This window comes from Benincasa hispida, chromosome 11 (genome assembly GCF_009727055.1).
Source record: "Benincasa hispida cultivar B227 chromosome 11, ASM972705v1, whole genome shotgun sequence".
NCBI classification, from domain to species: Eukaryota; Viridiplantae; Streptophyta; class Magnoliopsida; order Cucurbitales; family Cucurbitaceae; genus Benincasa; species Benincasa hispida.
In genome coordinates this window covers 64,913,353-64,936,418 of record NC_052359.1, presented here as the reverse complement: position 1 = coordinate 64,936,418, position 23,066 = coordinate 64,913,353, and the positions used below count along the sequence as shown (strand labels likewise).

General features: G+C 32.5%; 2 protein-coding genes across 5 annotated transcripts; one reads left to right on the top strand and one right to left on the bottom strand.

Annotated features, from left to right (window-relative positions):
- The first annotated feature begins 99 nt into the window (after positions 1-99).
- LOC120091149 (mediator of RNA polymerase II transcription subunit 27) lies at positions 100-5,194 on the top strand. 4 transcript variants are annotated; one of them, XM_039049024.1, is made up of 8 exons: positions 100-497; positions 648-813; positions 2,195-2,654; positions 3,150-3,209; positions 3,308-3,376; positions 3,469-3,512; positions 3,595-3,795; positions 4,776-5,194. In XM_039049024.1, exons 1-7 carry the CDS (start codon positions 206-208, stop codon positions 3,776-3,778), a joined length of 1,275 nt encoding a protein of 424 aa, XP_038904952.1. In that variant the 5' UTR covers positions 100-205; the 3' UTR covers positions 3,779-3,795; positions 4,776-5,194. The 4 variants fall into 4 exon arrangements, with proteins under 4 accessions (XP_038904952.1, XP_038904951.1, XP_038904949.1 ...); XM_039049023.1 differs by having other exon boundaries at positions 4,767-5,194; XM_039049021.1 differs by having other exon boundaries at positions 4,704-5,194.
- A 12,770-nt stretch (positions 5,195-17,964) lies between these two features.
- LOC120090233 (receptor-like kinase TMK3) lies at positions 17,965-22,097 on the bottom strand. Its single transcript, XM_039047790.1, has 3 exons — positions 21,800-22,097; positions 19,253-21,707; positions 17,965-19,050 (listed from the first exon to the last, which is right to left on the bottom strand). Exons 2-3 carry the CDS (start codon positions 21,582-21,584, stop codon positions 18,542-18,544), a joined length of 2,841 nt encoding a protein of 946 aa, XP_038903718.1. The 5' UTR covers positions 21,585-21,707; positions 21,800-22,097; the 3' UTR covers positions 17,965-18,541.
- Positions 22,098-23,066: the final 969 nt, after the last annotated feature.

The following is a 23,066-nucleotide window of genomic DNA, read 5'->3' as shown; positions in this document are numbered from 1 at the left end:
TCGGGAATGAAATATGAATTTAAATAAAAAGTTAAATTATTATTATTATTGTTATTATTTGATCTAAAAAATATAATAATTATTATTTTAAGAAAAGAAAAGGGAGGGTGGAAATTAAGAAATTAATTAGCAGTCGTCTTGGTCACACCTCCGAAGAGGCTTTTGGGGAAAGAAATTGGAAGCAGTGAACATCGGCGGAGGGTAAATGCGACAAACTCAGCAGCCAGCGCAGGGCCAGACTGCGACGGTGAGCCCTAACACTGCTCCTCCTCACTCTCCCGCCTCTGCGGACGACGCGCCGCCGAAGCAGGTCGCACTCGCCATGGACAGACTCGGCCACGCCGCTCGTCTCATCGCTGACATCAGGCTCGGTGCTGATCGCCTTCTCGAAGCCCTCTGCGTCACTGCCCAGCCTCATCAAAGCACGAAGCCCCTCCACTTGTTTCAGAAAGAAGACGCTTCCATGCGCCAACACCTCCTTGACCTTCGTGCAGTTGGTATTTTGCATCAGTTTTTTAAGAATTTTTTTATAGGGTTAAATCTACGATTTGAAGAAGGGATTTCATTTTTATGGATGAGATCATACAATTGAAAACAAGGGGTTAATATTAGCAAGATTTTAATTGTTTTACTTTTAATTTTGTTAGGAAAGCAGCTCGAAGAGTCTGGTGTTCTCAGCGAATCTCTTCTTTCGAGAAGTAATTCTTGGGGACTACATATGCCTTTAGTGTGTCCTGATGGTGCAGTGGTTGCTTATGCTTGGAAACGTCAACTAGCTGGCCAGGCTGGTGCATCTGCAGTTGACCGAACCAGGTTTGTTTAGACATTTTGCATTTACCTATCCAGGAAAATAGCTGCTCTAGGCCATGTATACGGGAAAACTACTTGAATTTGGAAGTTGACATTTCTTCATATTGCTTCGTGGTAATTTAGACTCGACTGGCTAAGTTAGAGTTCCCAAATTCACTTTTTTTCTTTTTAAAGAAGTAACAGGAAACAGAGCTTCCAGGCTCCGCTTGATGATATTAATTAATTCCGAAATAATTGATCAAGTATTTTGTATAAATATATGTGAGTTTCCATCTTTTGACATATAGGGAAGCATCGGAGGTTATAGCTTAGCTGTGTTGGGGTTAATTAGGGATATTCAGATTAGCCAGGGAAGAAGTAATTCTCGGTTTTGGCTCCCTAATCCTTTTTCTCCTAGTCTTTATGTGCCTCGTTTCCTCCCCAAAAGCCCCTTCATTTTTCTCTCTTTGGAATGTTGGAATGCCAAAAAGCACGAACTTTTTGCCGGGCAGGTTTTGCTCAACAAAGTCAACACTTCGGGATCACATTCTGAGGTATTCTTCGTCCTGTTTTGGTCCTTAGTGGTGCATTTGTGCTGAGGAGCTTTGGAGGATGTTGATCATTTGTTATGGAGTTACCAGTTTGTGCAGTTGATTTGGGGTCAGTTGTTGGACTCCTTTGAGGCTTCTGTTGTTTCCTTTTCTTTTTTGTAAAAATCTTGTGGGTGTGTTTGGCTTGAAAAGAATAGGAGGATCTTTTGATGGTTTGATCGGTCTTGGGATGTTCTCTGGGAAAATATTAAGTTGTTCAATACTTGTGATGGCCTCTATGAGGCCTTTTGTAATCATCAGTCAGGTGTTATTCTATTCGATTGAGACCTTTTTTTTGTAGGCTTGGTTTGGTCTGTTCTTGTGTGGGCTGTCTTTATGTATGCCCCTTGTATCTTCTTTCATGGTTCTCAATAAAAGTTTGGTATTTTATAAAATAAAAATAAGTGAATAAACGAATAAGAAGAAGAAGAACCTAAGTTGTTAGATGGATAGATGCATTGTGGAAATGATATTTCGTGGGCTACCATTAGGTTATGGCCTGTGTCAAACGACATATATTATTAATTTCTTATGTTCATTTTTGTCTTGTAACCAAATGTTAAAGGCCCTTGGATCCAATGAGATGATTATATAGTCACATTGCTTTTTTCACCTACAGATGGTTTTAATTATTGAACATATTTTCTAATACAGAGAGATGAAGTTGACTAATGAATTGGCCTTGAAAATGTTTTTGCTTTTACTTAAGTAGGGCATTTTCAGTTGCCCTGAAATTTTAATACGATAGATAAAATCATGTAATTATCTGACTTCCATTAGTTCAGGTTTTTAACTGATGCTTTACTTGTTAATAGGTTAGCTTTAAAGGCCTTCACGGACCAAAAAAGACGATTTTTCCCTCATCTTGAAGATGAAAATGGGTCGAATAATGAGCCTGCTCTGAAGAAGCCTTGTTTTTCTCATGGAGTGACAGATGTCAAACAAAATGAGCTTAATGATTCTAGATCACTATCAGAGATTCTAACATGTATGGAAAAGGAAGTGCCAGAGCTTAAGATTTTCACTTATGAGCGATTGGACTGGTTAAAACAAGCTTCAGCCCTTCCCTCTCAAGCAAATGAGAATTCAATAGGAGTATTGAAAGAACATAGCTATCATAGTCCTAGGATGAGCCCTGGATCACTTGGTGCTACTCCCGTTGATAAAGCTGGTGTAATTGAGTTGGTCATTCCTTCGGTTTTTAGAGCTGTAGTATCACTGCATCCAGTTGGTTCTGTTGAACCAGATGCTGTCGCTTTCTTTTCTCCTGACGAGGTACTCTATTTTGTGCATAAGTATTCATTGTCAAATTTCCTTACTCGTTATTCTGCTGTACGGACGACAAGAAAATTCTTTCAATGAATTGGGTTATTCCCTGACCATGCTATGGGAGTTCTTTACTCCTTATATGAGGTACTTTACCTGCCAGTTGCATGGTCTAAAGATATGCAACCAATTAATTTATGAAATAATTGGCGTGAGTCTAATAACACTCTGCCATAATTTTTAATGACCTAACTAAGTTCTATTTCTATTATTGAATATCATTGTATCAATGTTCATCATTGTATTTTATCGGATTTGAGACCAAGCAGACATGGTTTTCATTACAAATGCAATTAGACTTTCTTAGATTATTTTTCTAAAATTATTATCTATGCTCCAAGCCTCCACCTGGTTCTGATTTATTGCACTGATTTTCGTTGTCTTACTTGAGCACTTAAGTTGGTAACTGTTGCAGTTTATTTAGAACTTTTTGTGTTGCAACAGAGAGGCAGCCATGTACATGCCAGGGGTTTTTCAAATCATCATTTGTTCAGACATGTTACGGTACCTATCACTTCGCTCATAATGTCTACTTTCATTCACATTTATGGAGGTTGCTCTCTCTCAGAGAGAGATGATAATTTCGTTATATCTTGATGCAGGAGCATGCTGCCACGGTGCTGCAGTATTTTCTTGGAAATCAAGCAAAAGCAGCTCTATATCCTCTATTGGTAACATTCAATCATTGAATTTGTGGACTTGACATATTCTCTCTCCATTTCATTTAAAATACTCTCAATTAATTTGTGGTACTTTCTTGTAGCTTTGGATCTGCAGCTACCAAAATTTATTTTCAAAAGCTTGTAGGTGCGTCTAGGGATTTCAGTGCTTCTACATTTGGTTTTGTATGGATTTGACACTTTAATGGCGTGTTAATCTGGTCTTGCAGTAAATGTGGACAGCTGCTATCAGTAAACAAACAATCCGATTTACTGTTGCCTCCTGCCGTTCGCCCGTACAAGCAATTTTGTGCATCAAAGAACTCATCATCTGTGCCCATAACCTCATTGAAAGACCAGAAGTTGGATTCTGTTCAAGCTTTCCACATTGATTGTTTCTCAGGAGAACTATAGCACAATGAGCCGTACAGGTACAGCTGGAATAAAACACACATGTTCAAATTTTCAATTGCTTGATCATTTTTAAGCCTTTAATTGATTATGAGCTTTTTTTATCTGGTAACAGTGTGCAGTGTGCACCAATTCCTATTAATCTACTATTGTCAGCATTAAAATCCACTAAGCTCATTTCATGGCCCATACTACGACATTTAGTCTGAGTTTAGCTGTTACTTAATAGATACGGAACATTGCAAGGGAGCCTGTTATGTTATGCCTTGATGAGAGGGATATGAATCCGCAGAGATTACATCCGAGTGAGAAATCTTGAGAATATGAAAGTATAGTTAGAAAGGTTTAAAAGAACAAAAAGTTACTACTTATAACAATATTTATAAGACAAGCATTGAAATTTTCCTACGGAGTATGTGAATGAGGAAAAAGCATGTTGAAAGAACCCATGTTGGTTTTTGGGGATAGTCTTCACTTTTGGAAGGATTCAAGACAAGCATGATGTTATTAAGTTGCAGAGGATGCAAGGGAATGAGAAATGTTGGGGCCTTCAGGTGCCAAATTTGGATTTTAAATCTTGAGCCCGGGGCGTTACATCCAGTCTCTTCTCTTACATTCTGATTACTTTATTCTGTTCTACTAGAATGCCTTAATTCTGTTATCTTACACTACGAATGACCAAGCATGAGAGTGTCATATATAAACTCTCTAATCCCATTCATGCTTATGTTATCATTATTTTTTTTTATGTTCCCCTCAAATAATAAACTACTTTCTTCCTTTACCTGTAAACATAGCTAATACACCGTAGGAATCATGTAAATCTTCGTGTCACTTTTTAGAGTTTACGCTTTCTTTACTTGTCAATTTGTTTTCTGTCATAACATGTTCCTTGCCTTTCAACTGCACTGAACCTTGTTTTACTCAGCTTCACTCGTCTAATAATTTGTCTCACGGCCTTGTGGACTCCGATTCACATGTTATACGATAGTATGCACAGAATACAAAGAGGGCGCAGGCTGCTTGCTTCTGCGGCTTTTGGTTATTCACTAGCCTTTGTTGCAATTACATGACAAGGAGGGACATTCAGATTATTCATAGGAGCCAATCGTGATACTGAAAGAACCATCCAGTTTCTGATGTGGTTATTTTCTGTTGGCTCAAGTAGCTTGCCATTGTCAAGGCAAGCAAAGGTCATTTGCTTTGATTTGAGCAATTGCTAGTTCTTTTTCACAATTTGCTCGGAAGATAACTTTTGATTTCAGAATCACTTTTTGTATCTTGCGCCTTCAGATTCAAGTAAGGATGTTAGTCCTTTATTAGTACGAGCTTGTGTATGTACAATACTCTCAAGTTTGGATCGACAGAAGAATAGAGCGAAAAAAATTATAGTGCACATTTCAATGGACCAACTTTCAACCTCTATGGTAGATATGGTTATGGAAAACATTTTGTTGTGTGATTAATTATTCTTGAATATTGAATAATAGTTTGATGTTTGATTTATAATTTGTATTTTCTAATGAAAAATTAATTGATTTATTGTTTTGACAAACATATGGCATATGGGGTATATATATATTAGGAAACAAACATCCTAAAACATAGGAATATATAAATATGGGCCATATATATATGAATATAAATATGGAATATATAAAAAGTTAACATGAAGAAAAGTAACCCTTATGGGCTATTTGGTTGGAGGGAAAAGAGGGTGGGAATGGGAATGGGAATGGGCTGACAAAGTCTATGTTTGGTTGGTGAACTTTGTTTATTTATCTTCGAAAATGGATTTCTTAGGCATTTTTTAGCCACACAAGTGAAAGAATTACATATCCATTGAGAAGCGTGGGTTTTCACCTCTTTTTTCCCTTCCTACCACCATATAAATGCTAATATAGTGCCTTAACGTTGTTTTTAATAATTTCATAATAAAAATAAAATTGCACAAATTAATTATTTAAAATCAATTAAGGCAAGTTTTTTTTTATTAGTTATATGCTTTATAATTGCACAAGATTTTGAAAGTGATCACACAATTTAAACAAAAATAACATTTACTTGGGTGATCTAATAATATTCCTATACAACACAAAACAAATGTATTACTTATACCCAGGAAAAGTTGATAACATTTCTTGCACAATCAAACATAGTAATTTTTAATTTTCACATATACGATTTCTAGACATTATTTTTCCGTACACAATCAAACATAGTCATCAGTCATCCTTAATTCCAGGAATTTTATTCCCAGACATCCTGACATTGAGAAAACCTCAATCCAAACGGCCCCACACTTCTCAATGGGTATGTAATTCCATGTTTGTTTCACAGTTTTCAATCATTTGTTTGAGAATAATTTTCATTAGAGTTTTCTGTATGAGAATTGACACAGACATCTAAATCTCATGTTTGTTTTTTTCACAGTTTTCAATCATTTGTTTGAGAATAAGCTATTTTCAGGCATTCTCATTTCTTATGTTTTCTATTTTCTTTCAAAACTATGAGTTTTATCTTTTTCCTTCTTCATCTGTTTTTTCATTTTATATATAATTTCATTTAGAATATAATTAATTAATTAATGGGTTGTTTTTAAATATAAGAAAATGAATTAAAATATCTATAAATATAGCAAAATTTCACTATCTATTTGCAATAGACCGTGATAGACTATTATATGTATAATTTAAATTTTTCTGTCTATTTATGATAGACACTATTAGACTACTATCTATATCTATCTATGTCACAATAGACACAAATCGTAGTTTATCACGGTCTATCGCAGGCAGATAGACTATGATATTTTACTATTATTTGTAAATATTTTCAGTAGTTCTATTATTTAAAATAATTTCTCTTAATTAATACTAATTTAACAAAATCAATATGAACCTTTATTTCAATAAATCAACAACAATCTATAAAAATATTTACTTAACTTACTTTTACTATAAAAATTTATCAAATGAATGCAATTATTTTTTACATAAATTGTTAATTAATTAGCTAACAATATCTTAAATATATTGAATTAGTAAACTAAGATTAGTTCAATTTAGTTCAATTTTTCAATAATAATAATTTATTATTTTATTTTTAATAATCAATCAATTATTTATTGAGACTAATTTTAGTTTGATCATTCCTTTAAAACATATAATCATTATTGAATATTGAGGGATTTTCAAAAATAGAAAAATAAGAGAAATTATCTACACAAAATAGAAAAATTTTAATTTTCTTTGACAGAGGTTGATAGAGATTAATAGAAGTTTACCGGTCTATCACTGACAGATGCCGATAAAAGTCTATCAATGCCTATCATTGTTTTTTTCTTTCATTTCTATAAACCGTTTGACATTTTTTCTTGATTATTTATAATCTTAACTATTTGTTGTGATTAATTTATATTACTTCATTCATTATCAACATATCATATTTATAAAACATTTTTTAGTATTCTCTATTAATATATCATATATTTTTTTTATCACATTTATCACTTTTTATTTAATATATTGTTAATTAAAATATTTTTTCTTATATTATTTAATTAAATTCAAAATTACTAATGTTGAATTTAATTAATTTCAAACATGATCAAGTAAGATTATAATTAATATGATGTTCCTTAAATATGTTAATTGGTTAATTTTAATTATAAATTGCTTATTTTTTAAAATCTATAATTAAAATTATTATTGATTCTTAATTAATGAATTTTTATCAATATATTAAATAATATTTATTTTTTAATTAATTAATCTATTAAAATTATATAAGATTTCCATGCTTAATTTTTCAAAAACAAAAAAACGTACTTTTTAAAAAAAATAAATTTATGATACTTTTTTCACTTTCTTTAATTTAGCTACATTCTTATATCATGGAAGTTCACTTTTGCTATAGTACATTATCAAACATATAACACAGAGATGAAAATTGATATATGTTTTTAATAATTATTCTTATTTCCTTGATCCCTTCTTTTCCGATTTGATTCTCCACAAGCTTCATTTTCCCTAATTTAGCTCTTAAGATGGTGTAGCAACATGCTTTGAGGGCTTGAATCGATTAATTTGATTCAAAGGAAAATAACTATTCTTTGTTTTTCAATTACACTACAATAAATGTGTGCTTCTATGACACAAGGGTGTAATCCAAATTGATATAGAAGAGGGAAAAAAAACTGTGATAAATAAACAAAATGTGCCAAAATGGTGTCAAAAATGCAAGTTTCGGATTTTTATCATTTATGACAGTTTTCTAATGTCATCGATTTATGACGTTTATTAACTGTCATTAAATGGGAACCCTCGACTCCCATCTGGTGTGGAATTCTTCCTCATCTTCAGGTACTCTTGGTCGCGATGCACAGCGGGATCTAAACGGATCTCGCCTTTTAGTGAGCCTTCGTGGTTCAGATCTGGCATGCGACGCTAGTTTTGGAGTATTCTGTCATTTTTCTTTCTGGTTGTGAAACCTTGAACAATCCATGAGAACATCAACAAGAGACTCGCTGTCGTCATGGAGAATGAGAAATATAAGACCTTGAGGAACTCTAAAGGTAATATGTTAATTAAACTTTTCTCTTTGTGTTATTGCACTGATCTCTAGACTTTGCACCAATTAATGGATGTTTGGGTGATTTCATTTTCATTTTTGATATTCAGCTTATTTTTTATTTGATCATTTGTATCTTAGTTAGGACTTTAGCTGAAATTGCTGAAATTTTGAATCACAATCTTGTGATAAGACACAATAACCACAGTCTAATGAAATCATCCCTCGGTTTTATCACAACCAATTATGGTATCAACTGAATCAGAGGCGAATGAGATTGTTTTACAAAACCATGGGAACATATTTATCCCAATTACCCAAAATCAATAACATAATTACTCGAAACATTTTTATTTTTGAGAATGAGTGGAAATGTTCAGAAAAGAGTTCATACTATGATTGGAGACTTCTGTAGGTTCCCTCAACTCAAAGCCCAAATCACACAAAATATTCGGTTAAACTTAGACTTCGCCAATGGAAGTTCCTCCTAGTTGGTTTATCTACAAACTGAAACCAATCAGTTCTTAATGTTTTTCTCTTTAAAACTGTCTTTTAGATATATATATGGGTATTGCATATAATTTTTTTATTTATATTTTTCAGATCACATGTTTGAAGTATTGGTGAAAGTGTTTAAGAACTTCATTGATTTGTTTTAGATTATCTTCTTGTGGATATGAAGATTAATACTTTGCTTGGTTATTCAACAAAAGATGTACATTTGATTGCAGATGCATCTAAAGTGCAACATCATAACTTGAAAAGCTATAGACCAAATATCGTTTTATTTGTGGTTAGTTTTTGTTATTTTTCTTAGGCATGTGAAAGCATATATTTCACTATTATCGATTTTGCTTTACATTGTCTTCTCGTGGATATGAAGATTTATACTTTGCTAGGTTATTCAATAAAATGTGAACATTTTATGACGAAGACAATCTAAAGCAAACGTAAACATTTTTTTTTTTTGCTAGATTCTTCGTAGCATCGCGATGTTACTGTACAATCGTCCACTGTATAGTTTTGAACTCTTTCGAAATTCTTCCGATTTTTGTTTTCAAGAATTTGGCCGGGAACTTCACGAACGACTTAAAACAAATATTATAGACTCAATTACAAATTAATGCCCAAAAAAACATGGGCCCTTACAAAACAATTTTGTAAAAAAAAAAAAAATTGCGATAACTCTATACAGCTCAATCTCGAAACATCCATCAACGCAAACCATTCAACACAAAATTTATCATATGAATAAATAGAATGATTTACCCACCAACACTGTAAAAATCGTTCTTAAAATTAGGAAAAATTGGGATAAAAACCAATGATTCTAATACCAATTGATAGAACTCTATGAAAGGTTTTTGAGTGGAGCACAGGATTGTCCCGATTTCCCAATTTCACAGAACACAGAATTTTACAAAGATGAACAGAAAATTATGCATTTAATTTAGAAATTAACAGCATGCTCAAAATGAAATATAGAAATATAAATTAGGGTTCAGAACCCTTACCTTTGAAGAATAGTTCTTCAATTGAAAAGTCCCTCAAACTTCAATTAGGCACCTCCATGAAGGAAACCTTGGTATTCTCTGAGTAAGAATCCAGGAAGATGTAGGGGCTCTAGCTATTTTGGTTGAGAAAAATTAGAGTGAGAAGAGAAGATTGGGAGATATCGTAAGAATTACATAACTATTTTGTAAAACCACCCAGATGGAGAGAAAAAACTAAACACATCTGTTCAACTCCTCTTCCCACGTAGTGGAGAGAAAGAAAGTAACTCCCTCCCAAAAAATAATTTTAATAAATAAATAAATCAAATTAAATTTATTTATTTATTTAATAAATAATTTAATATATATTCATATGATAACTACCTTATCATATAATATATATTAAACTATATGTTATATCAAATATAACATATAACCTATAATTTTAATATACAAATGAAATACAAAGGAATTGGTAATTCTATTTAGACTTATGGAGTTTTGTATAAAATTCACATTTATTTATTTTTTTCATATACAATATAACCTATAGTTTCCTTTTTCTCACCAATGACTTTTAATATAAATCACATTTATATTAAATTTAACTATATGAATCCAATTCATATAATTAATATTTGAATCATATTCAAATATTTATTCCTCTCATAAATATTTAGTATTATAATGTATCAAATACATTATAGTAATTATATCACATATTAATTATATCATATATAATTAATTCTCTCAATTAATTTGAATAATTCACATTAATCCAAAAACTAATTCTCATTAATTCTCGTTGAGCTATCAAAGAGACCTCATGGACCTGTATCTTGAAGCTCCAACGACACGTGAATAATTAACTAAACTCCTTTAATCAAATTATCCACCATCCATTAACTGTCGCACACTTCACTAAAGGTTGACAACTGCACTCTTCGCACTACAAATATATTTCTCTGTCTATTGGATATAATCAGTCAATAGTACCATGACCTTCCACAAATTGTTCGTAAGTACTACTGGACCAAAATTATCGTTTTGCCCCTATAGTTACATCTAACTTCTTAAGTACCACTGATCCCTTTAATGAACAATAAATCATAATCCAACTATGATTAAACTCTTCTCGGGCCAGGAGAGGGTGTGGCGCTACATTGTTCAAGCCCCAAAATCAGTTCTTAAGGGAGCGATTTATTTACTTACCCTGACATCGGGGAAAGAGTGAATTCCTTCTTGTGTAACTATGTTCCTAGCTCTCCAATAAGATGAATCCCCAAAATGGTAGACTCGTTGAGTCGACGATCTGACCATTCTCACCCATACAAATCAAATGACCTCCTTCATAGGCAAGAGTTCATAACTCACTCAAAATTCATGTCATGTTACCTATGATCATCCTGGTGAAATGTGATTCTTTATTATGAACGACGTTATATAATGAGACTAAACATTTTGTGGTCCGATCTTATACAAATTCCTTTGTATAGATATCTCCGCTCACATGTTTCCATATGAAAATCAGGATCAGATCATTTGTAGCACTCTACAACAATTGTAACATCTACAAAGCGAGCCATACTCGTAGTATCACCAGGATAAGGTATCCAGCCTTATCCATCTACCACAGACCATTTAGGTTATCACTTAAACATGATCCACCTGTATGTCTCTATATACACGTTTAAGCTACAATATAATATTAAATCTTAGTTTATTGGTTTGTGGTTAGTGCAACTCAAAATGAAATAAAACATCATATATTTTATTAAATAAATAAGATGTTTGTACAATACAATTACAAATATAGGAACCTACGAGATTTAGGGCATCAACCACAACAGAGTTCCCCGTCCCCATCCCTGTTGGGGGATTTTACCCCCATCGAGGAAACGGGTCTCCACGGGGACCCATTTCCCGTTTCCCCTTTTGTTTCCCCATGGGGACTATTTTTTTTTAAAAAAAAATCCTCTAAAATTCTATTTAGTTTGGGCTTGGACACTTTAGTTGGACTTAGATTAGGCTAAATGTAAAAATTTAAATACATATATATAAGCCTAATTGGGACGAGGTCAGGGATACCCTCCCCATTCCCACCCCGTCCTCGATTTGTTCTCATCCCCAGACCCAACCCTGCGGGAAATTTTGCCAACCCTATCGCTTAAGCAAGAGTTTCTATTTTGCAAGGGTAGTTAGAAGGTCTGAACTAAGTGCTAGCCCTGAGAACCATTCAAATTCCATTCGATATGTCTATGACTTGCAATTGTAGTTGTCACATTTATATAAATAATTTTTTTTTTGTGACTGAAGAGCTTTTCCATGTTTGTGCATCGTAATTCATAATTATTAAATGGTATGTTGTTTCTACATCTATTTCAACCATGATTTAGAACCTACATCTAATTTTGTGATATTAGTTTAAATGACTTCAAGGATTTAGGGTGAGTTATTTTTGTTACTTTATTGTGATATATTGAGTTATATATTATGCACTAATAATTGGTTGAAGTAGATTAAATTTCTCTCTTTTTTGGCTAGGGCTGGAAGAACATCGAGGTATGTTAAAATATTATTTTTGTTGATTCTAGAAAGATGAATATGATGAATGACGAATGAGAATGATGTTAAAAATTACATGAATTTTACATTACGGGTTAGAGATGCTAAAGTTGTGTAAGCATTTGTAACTTGGCTAAGAATTGATACCTTTTATTGACATTACAAAGGATAAAACCTTCTTATATTGTTTTCATTGTCAATATTGATGTGTAAAGCTGTACTCTAAAATTATTTTTATTTTCTTACTAGGTTTTGCAAGAATCCATTTGGAGTAGTGAAACCACAAAGCAATTGATTGATTTATAAGACTTTTTGTAGGGTTGGTGGCAAAATTTTGGTTGCAATGTATTTATTTCAAGCTTGTTTGTAGATTGTACTTAGCTAGCTTATTGTAAAACCTTTACCAATGGTTATTTGGTCGACCTCTTTGTAAAAACGCTATGAACTTTATCATTACAGATATAAAAGTCCTTCATGTTTATATTGTTTTTTTAGTGTTTTAATAGGATAAGTTGATTATAGAAATCACGTGTGATGATAGGGTTCAAAGAAATAACAAACTATCAAGCCATGTATAATTTTGACAATACAAAAGTATCATAAATATGAAATTATGTGACAATAAAAATGAATTATGATAGAACATTTATTGACATAAAATATTTGTCATGGATCAAATATTCTTGACAAGAAATGTCATATTTCACATATTATTGATAAAAAAAATGTCACTATATATTCATTTTTTACATTTTAGGACTGTCGTAAATACATATAATACTACAGAAATAAGCCAATTTGGATTCAATTGATGACACTGATAATATGTCATAATAAACTTGACGATGACAGTTTATAATTGTCAATAATTATTCATTATTTACATTTATTTATTGTCATGAGAAGACCAATTATGACATTTTTAAAAAATTGTCATTGATGTTCATACATTTACAGGCGATACAATGAATGAAAATAACTGTCACAAATTTTAAATCCGATGATTTTTAAATGTCATAAAATCCCAATTTTGTTGTAGTGTTAGTCAACATACAAAATGTATGGAACTACATATAAACATAATCTTCATTAAATTCTAAAAAGACTTTTAATCTAAAAAAACACAATGACGTTTTGTTAATTACATGACCCAATAAATGCATGAGATTTAAAATAAAACAAATGTGGAAAAAAAAAAGGGAGATAATTAGAAAAACCTTGAATGATTGGTTTGGAACAAAGAAGATAGTTATTTTGTGTTTTATAGTTCGATAAAATACAAATGCATAGAACTTTTTTTTAATATAATAAGAGTCGAAGAAATTTAAACCACAGGTTTCATGATTGTTAATATATACAATGATACTCTCTGACCAATTGCATAAAATTATATATATAAAGTGAGAATGTATAACTTTTTCTATCCGAATAGATCATTTATTATTATTTTATTATAGAATTAGAAAAGATTTATATTTATTAATTATTGCATCAATTCATATTTCATGAATTAAAAAGACTTGATAAGTTTATAATTTGTGGGTTGAGGGACCTTTTTTTTCTCTAATTATATTTATTTTGTTAATTAATTTGCATATGTTAATAATTAACTCTCGAACCCAAGTGACTATTCATCATCATCTCATAAGTACCTCTACTTGCTATCATTGCACCTGAAAAGAAGGTAGAATAATAGAATGATGTTGAATCATTGTAGTTTGGGATAATCATTTATCATGGATTATTTATGGCGATGAATTGAGTTGATATATTTTTAGTTATAGAATTTATATGTCTGTAGAATTATATGTTTGTGTTTGAAGTGTAGGATTATTTTGTCTGAATTAATATGTCTGTGTGAATTGAGTTCATATGTGTGTGATATCTTGTGATTATTATTGTTTGAAAACTTTTTTATTCAATAATTTTATACTTTTTTTTAATAAACTATGGAGTGTATTTTGTTTTAAGTATGCATATATCATTGGGAGTTTTAGGAGTGGTGTTTAGGGTTCGTTTTTGGATCGTGCATTTCAATTTTTTTAATGTAATCAATCATTTTACAAATTTTTGCATGTGACGTATCTAATTAAGTCGGACAAAATTATATTGGGTCCATTGAAACAAAACAAGTTTGGATTTATATTGTAAGTGAAATATTCTCGAAATGTAATTATACTATTATGGTCATGTTACATAGTTGACACAAAAATATATAACAAATGTCCACACTCTCCAGCCTTGTTATATGACAAATATATATATATTATGATATGTGCCAACAAATGGCCAATTCCACTTACATAAGAAAATTATATAAACGTCCATCTAAATCCTCTATTTGATAAATATTTTCTACAATTTCCTTATGCATCCCAAACTTTAGTTCATACTTATCTATTATCATGATACAAGTTTTTGTTTGGATTAACTTGGATTTTTGTTTAAAAATCATTTTCATTTTAAACATATTTTTTATAAAAATTGTTTAAAATAAAAACACTCATGTGTTTGGCAACTTTTTCTCAAAAATGGCTTTATATACAAGTTTGCTTGGTTTATTATATATTAAAAATGCTTTTATTAATGTCAAATTACTATAAATGACGACTATAAAATACTATGAGCTGATAATTTAAAATAATGGTTGTAGGAGTTGGTGGAGATGGTTGCCAGCAGAGGTCGTTGGAGTTCATCACCAACAGTGGTGGCTAGATGTGGCCGAAGGTGGTGGCCAAAGTAACAACGGAGGCATTAGTAGTGATGAGGACTGAGTGCATTGTTACAAAGTTAGTAGACATGAATATAAAATATCAGTGACATACAATCCAACTCATAGCCACTCATAACAACCTGTACTCTCACTCCAACTTTTGTTTGGTCCTTGTACTTTCAACTTTTATTTACTTTGGTCTCATGCTTTAAAAATGTTCATTTTGGTTAGTTTTTAAAATTTCAAGGATAAAAATGATAGAGACCAAAGGAACAAAAGTTCAAAGTACATGGATTAAAATAAACATTGTGAAAATATAGAAACTAAAGTAGTATTTAAACTTTACATGTTTGTAATTTGTTTACAATTATGCCACGTATAATGTATGATTTGTCAAGTACATTAAAATCATGCCACGTATTGTTCTTATATATATATTTTAAAGAAAACTAGATTCACATAAATTATTGAAAGTGACTAATAAATCTAGGACATACAAATATATGGTACAAAATAATTGTTTTCATTCTGTATATTAGAAAAAAAGATATATGGTATAAGGATAATGGATGTCTTTATACGTCCTAGTGAAAATTGGTTTGTGAGAGAGAGCAATTAGGCAATTAGGGAATTAGGCAGACGCCAAATGATGGTGAGCTCTCTGCTTTAATATTTCTATGGCTCTCAAGGCTGCCCTTCTCAATAGGGGATATCATGATATGAATGACAAATATCTCTATGCCTTACCCATTTGTGAATAATTCACTATCAATAGCTTTGTGGCTCATAATTTATACCCTTTCAATCCTAGAGATAATATCAGATACTCCTTTTATGTCCATTTTCCAACTATAATATGCATTTATTTTGGTCTAAATGTTTAAGGATAATTGACACGCATTACTTCTTTCAAGGTTCGATGTTCGAATTTCCCCTACTAAGGACATTACATTATGCCTTATCAAAAATTAACGAAAAAATTGCATCTATAGCTTTCATTTACTTTTTTTTATTTTTTTGGGTGAAATTTTGAGGAGGTTTGAGTTTCTTGGACAAATTAAAAATTTGAAGGTTTTTGGTGATAGTTTCATTGATAATAATTGATTGATGTGAAGGATTCATTTCAATTTCAAAAGATTCTCATTTGTAATGAAAAAGTTTAAATTATAATTTTTGAGCAAATTTAAAGTCATTCGTCTTCTTTTTCTTTCTATTCTCCGAACTTACAAAAAAAAAAAAAAAAAAAACTTCGATACTTAAATATATTTGAGAGTGATTTTTAACATTTACCATTGTAAAAGAGACTATTGAAATATTAAAATGATTTTTTGAGGGTTTAATTTTTGTTTTCAAAGATATTTTTAAAACATCACAAAGGACCTTACATTGAGAGGGGGGGGGGGGGGGGGGGGGGGGGGGATATAGAGAAAAAAAATTGGAAGGGAAATAAAAAAGTTGAGAGAAATAGAAAGCTAAAGCTCTATTTGGTTTGCAATCCAAATTTTGATTTGTGTTTTCAGATTTACTGAATTTAGTGAATATGTGTTTGATAGACAATCCGAATTTTGTTTCTGAAAACAGTTTTCAAAATCTATGATCAAAACAATACAAATTCTGAAAACAACATTTTTATGTTTTCATTATATCTAAATTTGAATTTTAAAATTTTAAATACATAATTATATTAAATAATGTTAAAAGCATTTAAAAAGATAACATATGTCATATTATAAACTCAATTCAATTTTATTTTTTAAAAATATATTTATTATGTAATATATTATAAATTAGGTTAAATTCTATATTTGATCCTATTGGTTAGGATAAAGTTAAAAGTTAATCCATATAGTTTTAAATTTTAGATTTTAGTTCCTATGTTTTGATAGAACTTCACATATAGTCTTTATAGTTTGTTAAATTCTTTTAAATAATCTCTACCATAGGGACTATTTGTAAAGCCTTTGTCAAATCACTAGGGTAAATTCAAATTAATCATAAGACCTAAATTTTAACTTCTTCCAAACCATAGGAACAAAATTTTCAATTTACCCTAAAAATTTATTATCAACTAATATTTAGTGGGTAACTATAACTAGTTTACAATTATTTAAATTGGAATTCAATTTCTAAATTCTGCTACCAAAGAGTTTGCAATTATTTAAATTAGAAAATTGAATTCTACTATCAAACATATATCTAAAAACATGAAATATAATTCTGTTTCTATTTAATACCTTTTTTTAAATTTTTGTTTTCAGATCCTCTATCATACAGGCCTAAGGTTTTCTTCCTATCCTTACTCTTAGAGATCTTGAGATCAAGAGGGTAAAATTTTTCAAAAAAAAAAAAAAAAAAAAAAAATGAAAAAAAAAAAAAAAAAAAAAAAAAAAAAAAAAAAAAAAAAAAAAAAAAAAAAAAAAAAAAAAAAAAAAAAAAAAAAAAAAAGTTAGTGAGATTTAGAAATATAATGGAGGAGACAAAGTACGAAAAATGATTACAATTTTTAGAGAGAATAAAATTAGAAATACATATAAAAACTTTAGAGAAAAATGAGAGAGCCGCAAAAATTATAAGAACTTTAAAGAAACAAAAATTCTAATTCTAACTATAAATGCTTAAACCTTACATTTGATCCCTTTAGTAGAACCAATAATATTGACAATTTAGATAAGACATAGAGCGAGAATTTGAACATCTAACATTTTGGTCGTGGGTGTAGTTGGTTGGATTGTTTATAGTATCACATCATAATTTCAAAAACTAGGAATAAAATTTGTAGGACAGCAGTCAAAAGGAAGAATTTAACGAGTAATGGTAGACTAATAAAAATTTTTAAAAAATGAAAGAACAAACAAAACAAAATACATTTTCTGAAGGCTATAATCAAAATTTAAGGTCAATGACCAAAATAGAAAATAGAATATATAGAAGTTGAAGGGCAAAAAGAACCTAATATGATTTCATCTCAACGTAGCTGCTAGAATTCTGTCTCTGAGTTGCTGCAAGCTCCATACCAATATAACTTGTTTTTTCCTATCAAAACAATTCTGTCTTTGAACAACTTTTCCCTCTCTTACCCTCTGCCTCTTCTCCCCTTCTCAATCCAAGGAACAAACAGAAGTGTAAATTCATTTTCTGAACTCAAGATGCAAGAAGTTCAACAAGAGAACATTGTAACTTGCAAGTCTGTTGAACAAGGAATTTACAAGCACAAAGTGAAAAAGAAAGGGTAACTATCCAGTTTTAAGGACCATTGATATCTATCTACATCCACATTATCAAAAGAAAGACCATAACCTACATTTGAGATTTCTCTGGCATCAGAAATCTCCAAATTGTATCGAAACAGATTGAACACACAACCAGCTGTCCACCTACTAAAGAAAAGCATGAGGGAAAGAGAAGAGCATCAAGGTACCTCCTTCAACGACCATCGACCGAAGTGAATGAATCTGCAAACCCAGTTGGCCTTGATGGTATGCTACCCTTACTGTCTTGCAGATCGACATAACTGAAATCGCTCCCTTCGGATTCTTGCCAACCCTTCACCATTTGGTTAAGGGGTAGGCTATAGTCGATTCCAGAGTACTCCTCTGTGTCGTCGTCAATTGGCTTCCATTTCTCAACGAGTGGAGCAAGGACATTTACAGCATGACCCATATCAGGTCGTTGGGTAGGCTCCCTTGCAGTGCAATGTCCAGCTAATTCAGCAATTATGCAAATGCTTTCAGATATATCTTCTTTACAACCCAAGGCTGGATCCACAGCAGCCATCAGCTTCTCCTTGTTTGATTTTATATGCCAGAACCACGCAGCAAGATATTGACTTTCTTCAGATCTATCTTCATCGAGAGCCATTAGTCCAGTCAATAGCTCCATTAGCACAACACCGAAACTAAACACGTCGGCTTTGGTAGTAATTTTACCTGTCACTGTATCAATGAAACCATGAAAGTGGAAGTCAGATACGAAACTAACATAACAATGAGAAAAATGAGTTGCTTCAGGGTTTTATTACTAACAAATTCTTTATCCTTTAGTCTACTTTTTAAAAATATATACAAAAGCCATCCCAAATTCTATTGCTAATTGATTTTGATTTTGGATTTCATCCGTAAAAATTTAAAAGCTTACCAGCATATTCTGGCGCCAAGTAACCAAATGTCCCTGCAAGTCTGGTTACTACAGATCTTTCACCATCAGGTGCTAGCTTAACCAATCCAAAATCAGAAACTTTTGCTCTAAAATCGTCACCAAGTAAGATATTTGAAGATTTGAGATCCCGGTGGATGAAGCTCTGATGGGCTAAACTATGAAGATACTCCATCCCTCTAGCAACATCCAAGGCAATGTTTAACCTCCTCTTCCAAGAAAGAGGCTCGAGCTTAAAGCTTTTCCAATGAAACAGATGCTTGCTGAGAGCCCCTTCAGACATATACTCGTAAACGAGAAGTCTCTCATTTCCTGAAATTGAATATCCTAACAGCGATACCAAATGACGATGCCGTACCTTCGAAAGAACTGCAATTTCAGATTGGAACTCATCCAATGCTTTGCTGCTAATTACACCTGACTCCATTCTTTTGACTGCTATTTTTGTTCCATCATCTAATTCTCCCCTATAAACTACTCCGAATCCGCCACGACCGAGCTCATTCTCTGAAGAAAAATTATTTGTCACGTTTCGTAGAACTTGTACAGATATGACTAGATTTCCAGTTTCAATGACATGAGAATCACCAACTCCACTGTCGTTTCTGCTTCCCAAACCGCTTCCCGAGGCGGTAGATGTAGTATTATTTGTGTTATTGGCAACAACAATCTTAACCAAATTGTTGGGATCAGATGGATCTCTTGGATGAATGACCAGAGAACTTGGAGCCTGGCCATTGCGTTTCCCCTTCTTACACAAATATATACACAGAGGAATAGCAACAAAAGCAACAACTACCACACTTACAACAGGAACTACAGTAGAAACTATTATAGATGCCTTGGAACGAGTAGGTGTTTGTCCTATCCCATTACCAGAATTAGAACCCGGTTCTGTATTTGGAGAAGACTGGCTATCAGAAGGAGGTGAACCTCCAATTCCCGACGATGGGGATTGCTTACCAGCTAACAATGGGTTGCCACCAGTAGCAAGCTTCACAGTGCCACTGAATTGTGGCACAGGAGGGGAGATGTTATTCCCACTTACATCCAACAAAGTAAGAGACTTTAAACCAGTCCAATTTGATGGAATCGAACCACTCAAATTGTTGTTCTGAAGTCGAATCTCAGCAAGAGAAACTAAATTTGCAAGTGATGGACTCAAGGTCCCATTCAAATTGAACTTTGGTAAGTTAATGACAGAGACATCCCCAGATCTGCAGTTCAATCCCAGCCATGGGCCTTCACATGGATCATTCCCAGTCCAAGAAGAGACAAGCCTTAAAGGGTAACCCATGGCGCCGAGAAACTCGATCAGCGCCATGACTTGAGGGGCACAAGCAACCCCTTCCTCAGTTTGACAGAACTGGTTTGAAGAATAACTCACTTTTGATGCTTTAAACTTTGGGATTGGACCCATGAAATTGTTATTGTTCAAATCTAAACGACTTAAACTCATATCACCTAAACTCTTTGGAATCAAACCAACAAATTCATTACCATTCAGATTCAGATCCTGTAGAAGACTCAAATCCCCAATGTTATCTGGAATAGTCCCTGAGAAATGATTCCCATGGAGCCACAAACTATTCAACGAGGTCATCGTCGTCACCACATCAATAGAACCACTCATTCCATCTCCCACTTGATTATTCAACCAAAACCTCGTCAATATCATACCCTTAAAACTCGCCGGAATTCCACCGGTGAGTCTATTGTTAGAAAGCGACAACACAGATAAAGAGGACATAGAGCCAAGAAAGTCCGGCAAGGGACCAACCAAATTACAACTCATACAAGTAAGATTCATCAACTGAGCTGAATTGCTCAGCGCCGGTGGAAACATCCACCCAGAACTACCATTGAAATTATTCCCATCGAGAGCAAGAACTTCTAAACTATCGAGGCCCGTGAAAAAATCAGCCGGAATCGAAGTGAAATTGTTGTAATCAAGGAACGCGTACTGGAGATTCTTCAGGCCACTGAACGATGGCAAGGGACCGGAGAATTGATTCTTCTGAAGACCGATGTTCCAGAGCATAGAAAGCTGATTGAAATTCTGTGGCAAAGGGCCCTTCAGTCCAAAACCTTGGACCTGAATTTGGGAAACCCTCGAACCATGGCAGAACACATAGGGCCATTTGTTGCCACATGGGTCGTTATCTTTGGGCGGCCATTTTAAGAGCTCTGGATTTTCCAACCCTTTTCTAAAGTCATTGAGAACAGCAAGATCATTGGGGTCGGTAGCGCCAAACCCCACAGAAATCACAGCAAGAAGGAGTGCTAGAACAAGCTCTGTTTTAACGTCTTCCATCGCAGATCTGTGAAGCAAAACCAAGCTCCCAAAAGGACCATCTGGGGCCGAAATGCTTACCAAGAACAACCTTCACAACGCCATTTCTAGCGGTTTCTCACGACACCCACATGAAATCGAGCACTGTAGAGCAAGAGAATGGCAGAATTTGGGTTAACACACAGCCCCAATTGAAAGAACTGTCCGGCGAAGTGAAAAGCAAAATGTTCAATTACCAGTTACAAAAACGGACAGCCAAATCGCTCTGTCTTCTAAACTGAATAACGGTGAAGAAATCAAGTTTGGGTGAAGGTCAGGGCGAGAAAGGCGGATCCGTAACGACAAAACTTTCAGGAAAAGATGGAAATGTGGGAAATTCAGATCGGAAACTGAAGAAAACAAAAAAAACAGAGAGAGAGAGAGGCCCCAAAGAGAGAAATTATTGGAGAGTGTGTCCCTTGTGAGGGAATTTATGCTAATAGCGTTAATGGTTTCTGGAAGTGAGGAATGCCACGCGCCTTCTTCCTCTTCCTTCTCATTCTTCCTCCGCTTCTCTCTCCATTTGTCCTTGACGTCATTTTGTGAAAACATAAGGCTACTTTTGTCTTTTCAATATTTGGCGCTAATCCGGCGCCATCCAAGGAATATGACGAAGATGAACGGAACTTTTCGACGGAAAGTTATAACATAAACGTGTCTATTTTAAATTTTCCATCATTACATTCTTTTTCTCCTTTTTGTAATTATAAGATAATTTTGGTCTTCTATATAGAAATAAAAATAAGTTATAAAAATTAATTTTGGTTTTCTTTTAATTAGATAGAGATTTTTTTTTTTTTTTTTAAAAAAAAGATTAATTCTCTTGCCTCTTTTGCCATCTTTAACCCTCCTCATGAGTCATTAATAATAATTATTACTTTTATTAGTGTGCTTTTACTATATTTTATTATTTTACATCCTATAACTTATTTTTAAATTACAATTTTTTTTAGCACAATAAATGATATAGATAAATTTGTAATAGGTAGTACATATGTTAATTACAATTGGATATGAATTTTTTCCAATAATATTAAATTATAAATGAGAAAATAAAATTCAGACATACTATTTAAGTACTAAAAGGTTATCATTTATAATTAAAAGATGGTAAAAAGTGTGACTTAACTAATGAAAGTATTCTATTATTATCGACTAAAATGTCAAATGTTCCATTTCTCACCTAATTTATTATTAAATTATGGAGAAAAAGAACATTTGTAGAAAAAAAAAGTAAATATCAATTTATACATCTAAATTTTGAGAGTTTATGAATTTAACTTCTGAACTTTTGTAAGTGCATCAATTTACATTATCTTTCAGACTTTGTTCGACCAATATCGTGTGGAACTTATGGTTTGAATCAACTGAACTCCTAAATTTTCATTAGTCAATCAATTTAGATATTTTTTTTTATTATATTTACCTTAGAAAATCTTCTATGCATTGATTTTCAAACGTGTG

Excerpts from the sequence above, each read along its gene's own strand:
- LOC120091149 (XM_039049024.1), top strand. The coding sequence starts at position 206 with ATGCGACAAACTCAGCAGCCAGCGCAGGGCCAGACTGCGACGGTGAGC. Across the intron at positions 814-2,194 it reads TCTGCAGTTGACCGAACCAG|GTTAGCTTTAAAGGCCTTCA; the intron begins GTTTGTTTAGAC and ends ACTTGTTAATAG. Across the intron at positions 3,210-3,307 it reads ATTTGTTCAGACATGTTACG|GAGCATGCTGCCACGGTGCT; the intron begins GTACCTATCACT and ends ATCTTGATGCAG.
- LOC120090233 (XM_039047790.1), bottom strand. The coding sequence starts at position 21,584 with ATGGAAGACGTTAAAACAGAGCTTGTTCTAGCACTCCTTCTTGCTGTG. Across the intron at positions 19,051-19,252 it reads CTTGGCGCCAGAATATGCTG|TGACAGGTAAAATTACTACC; the intron begins GTAAGCTTTTAA and ends TCATTGATACAG.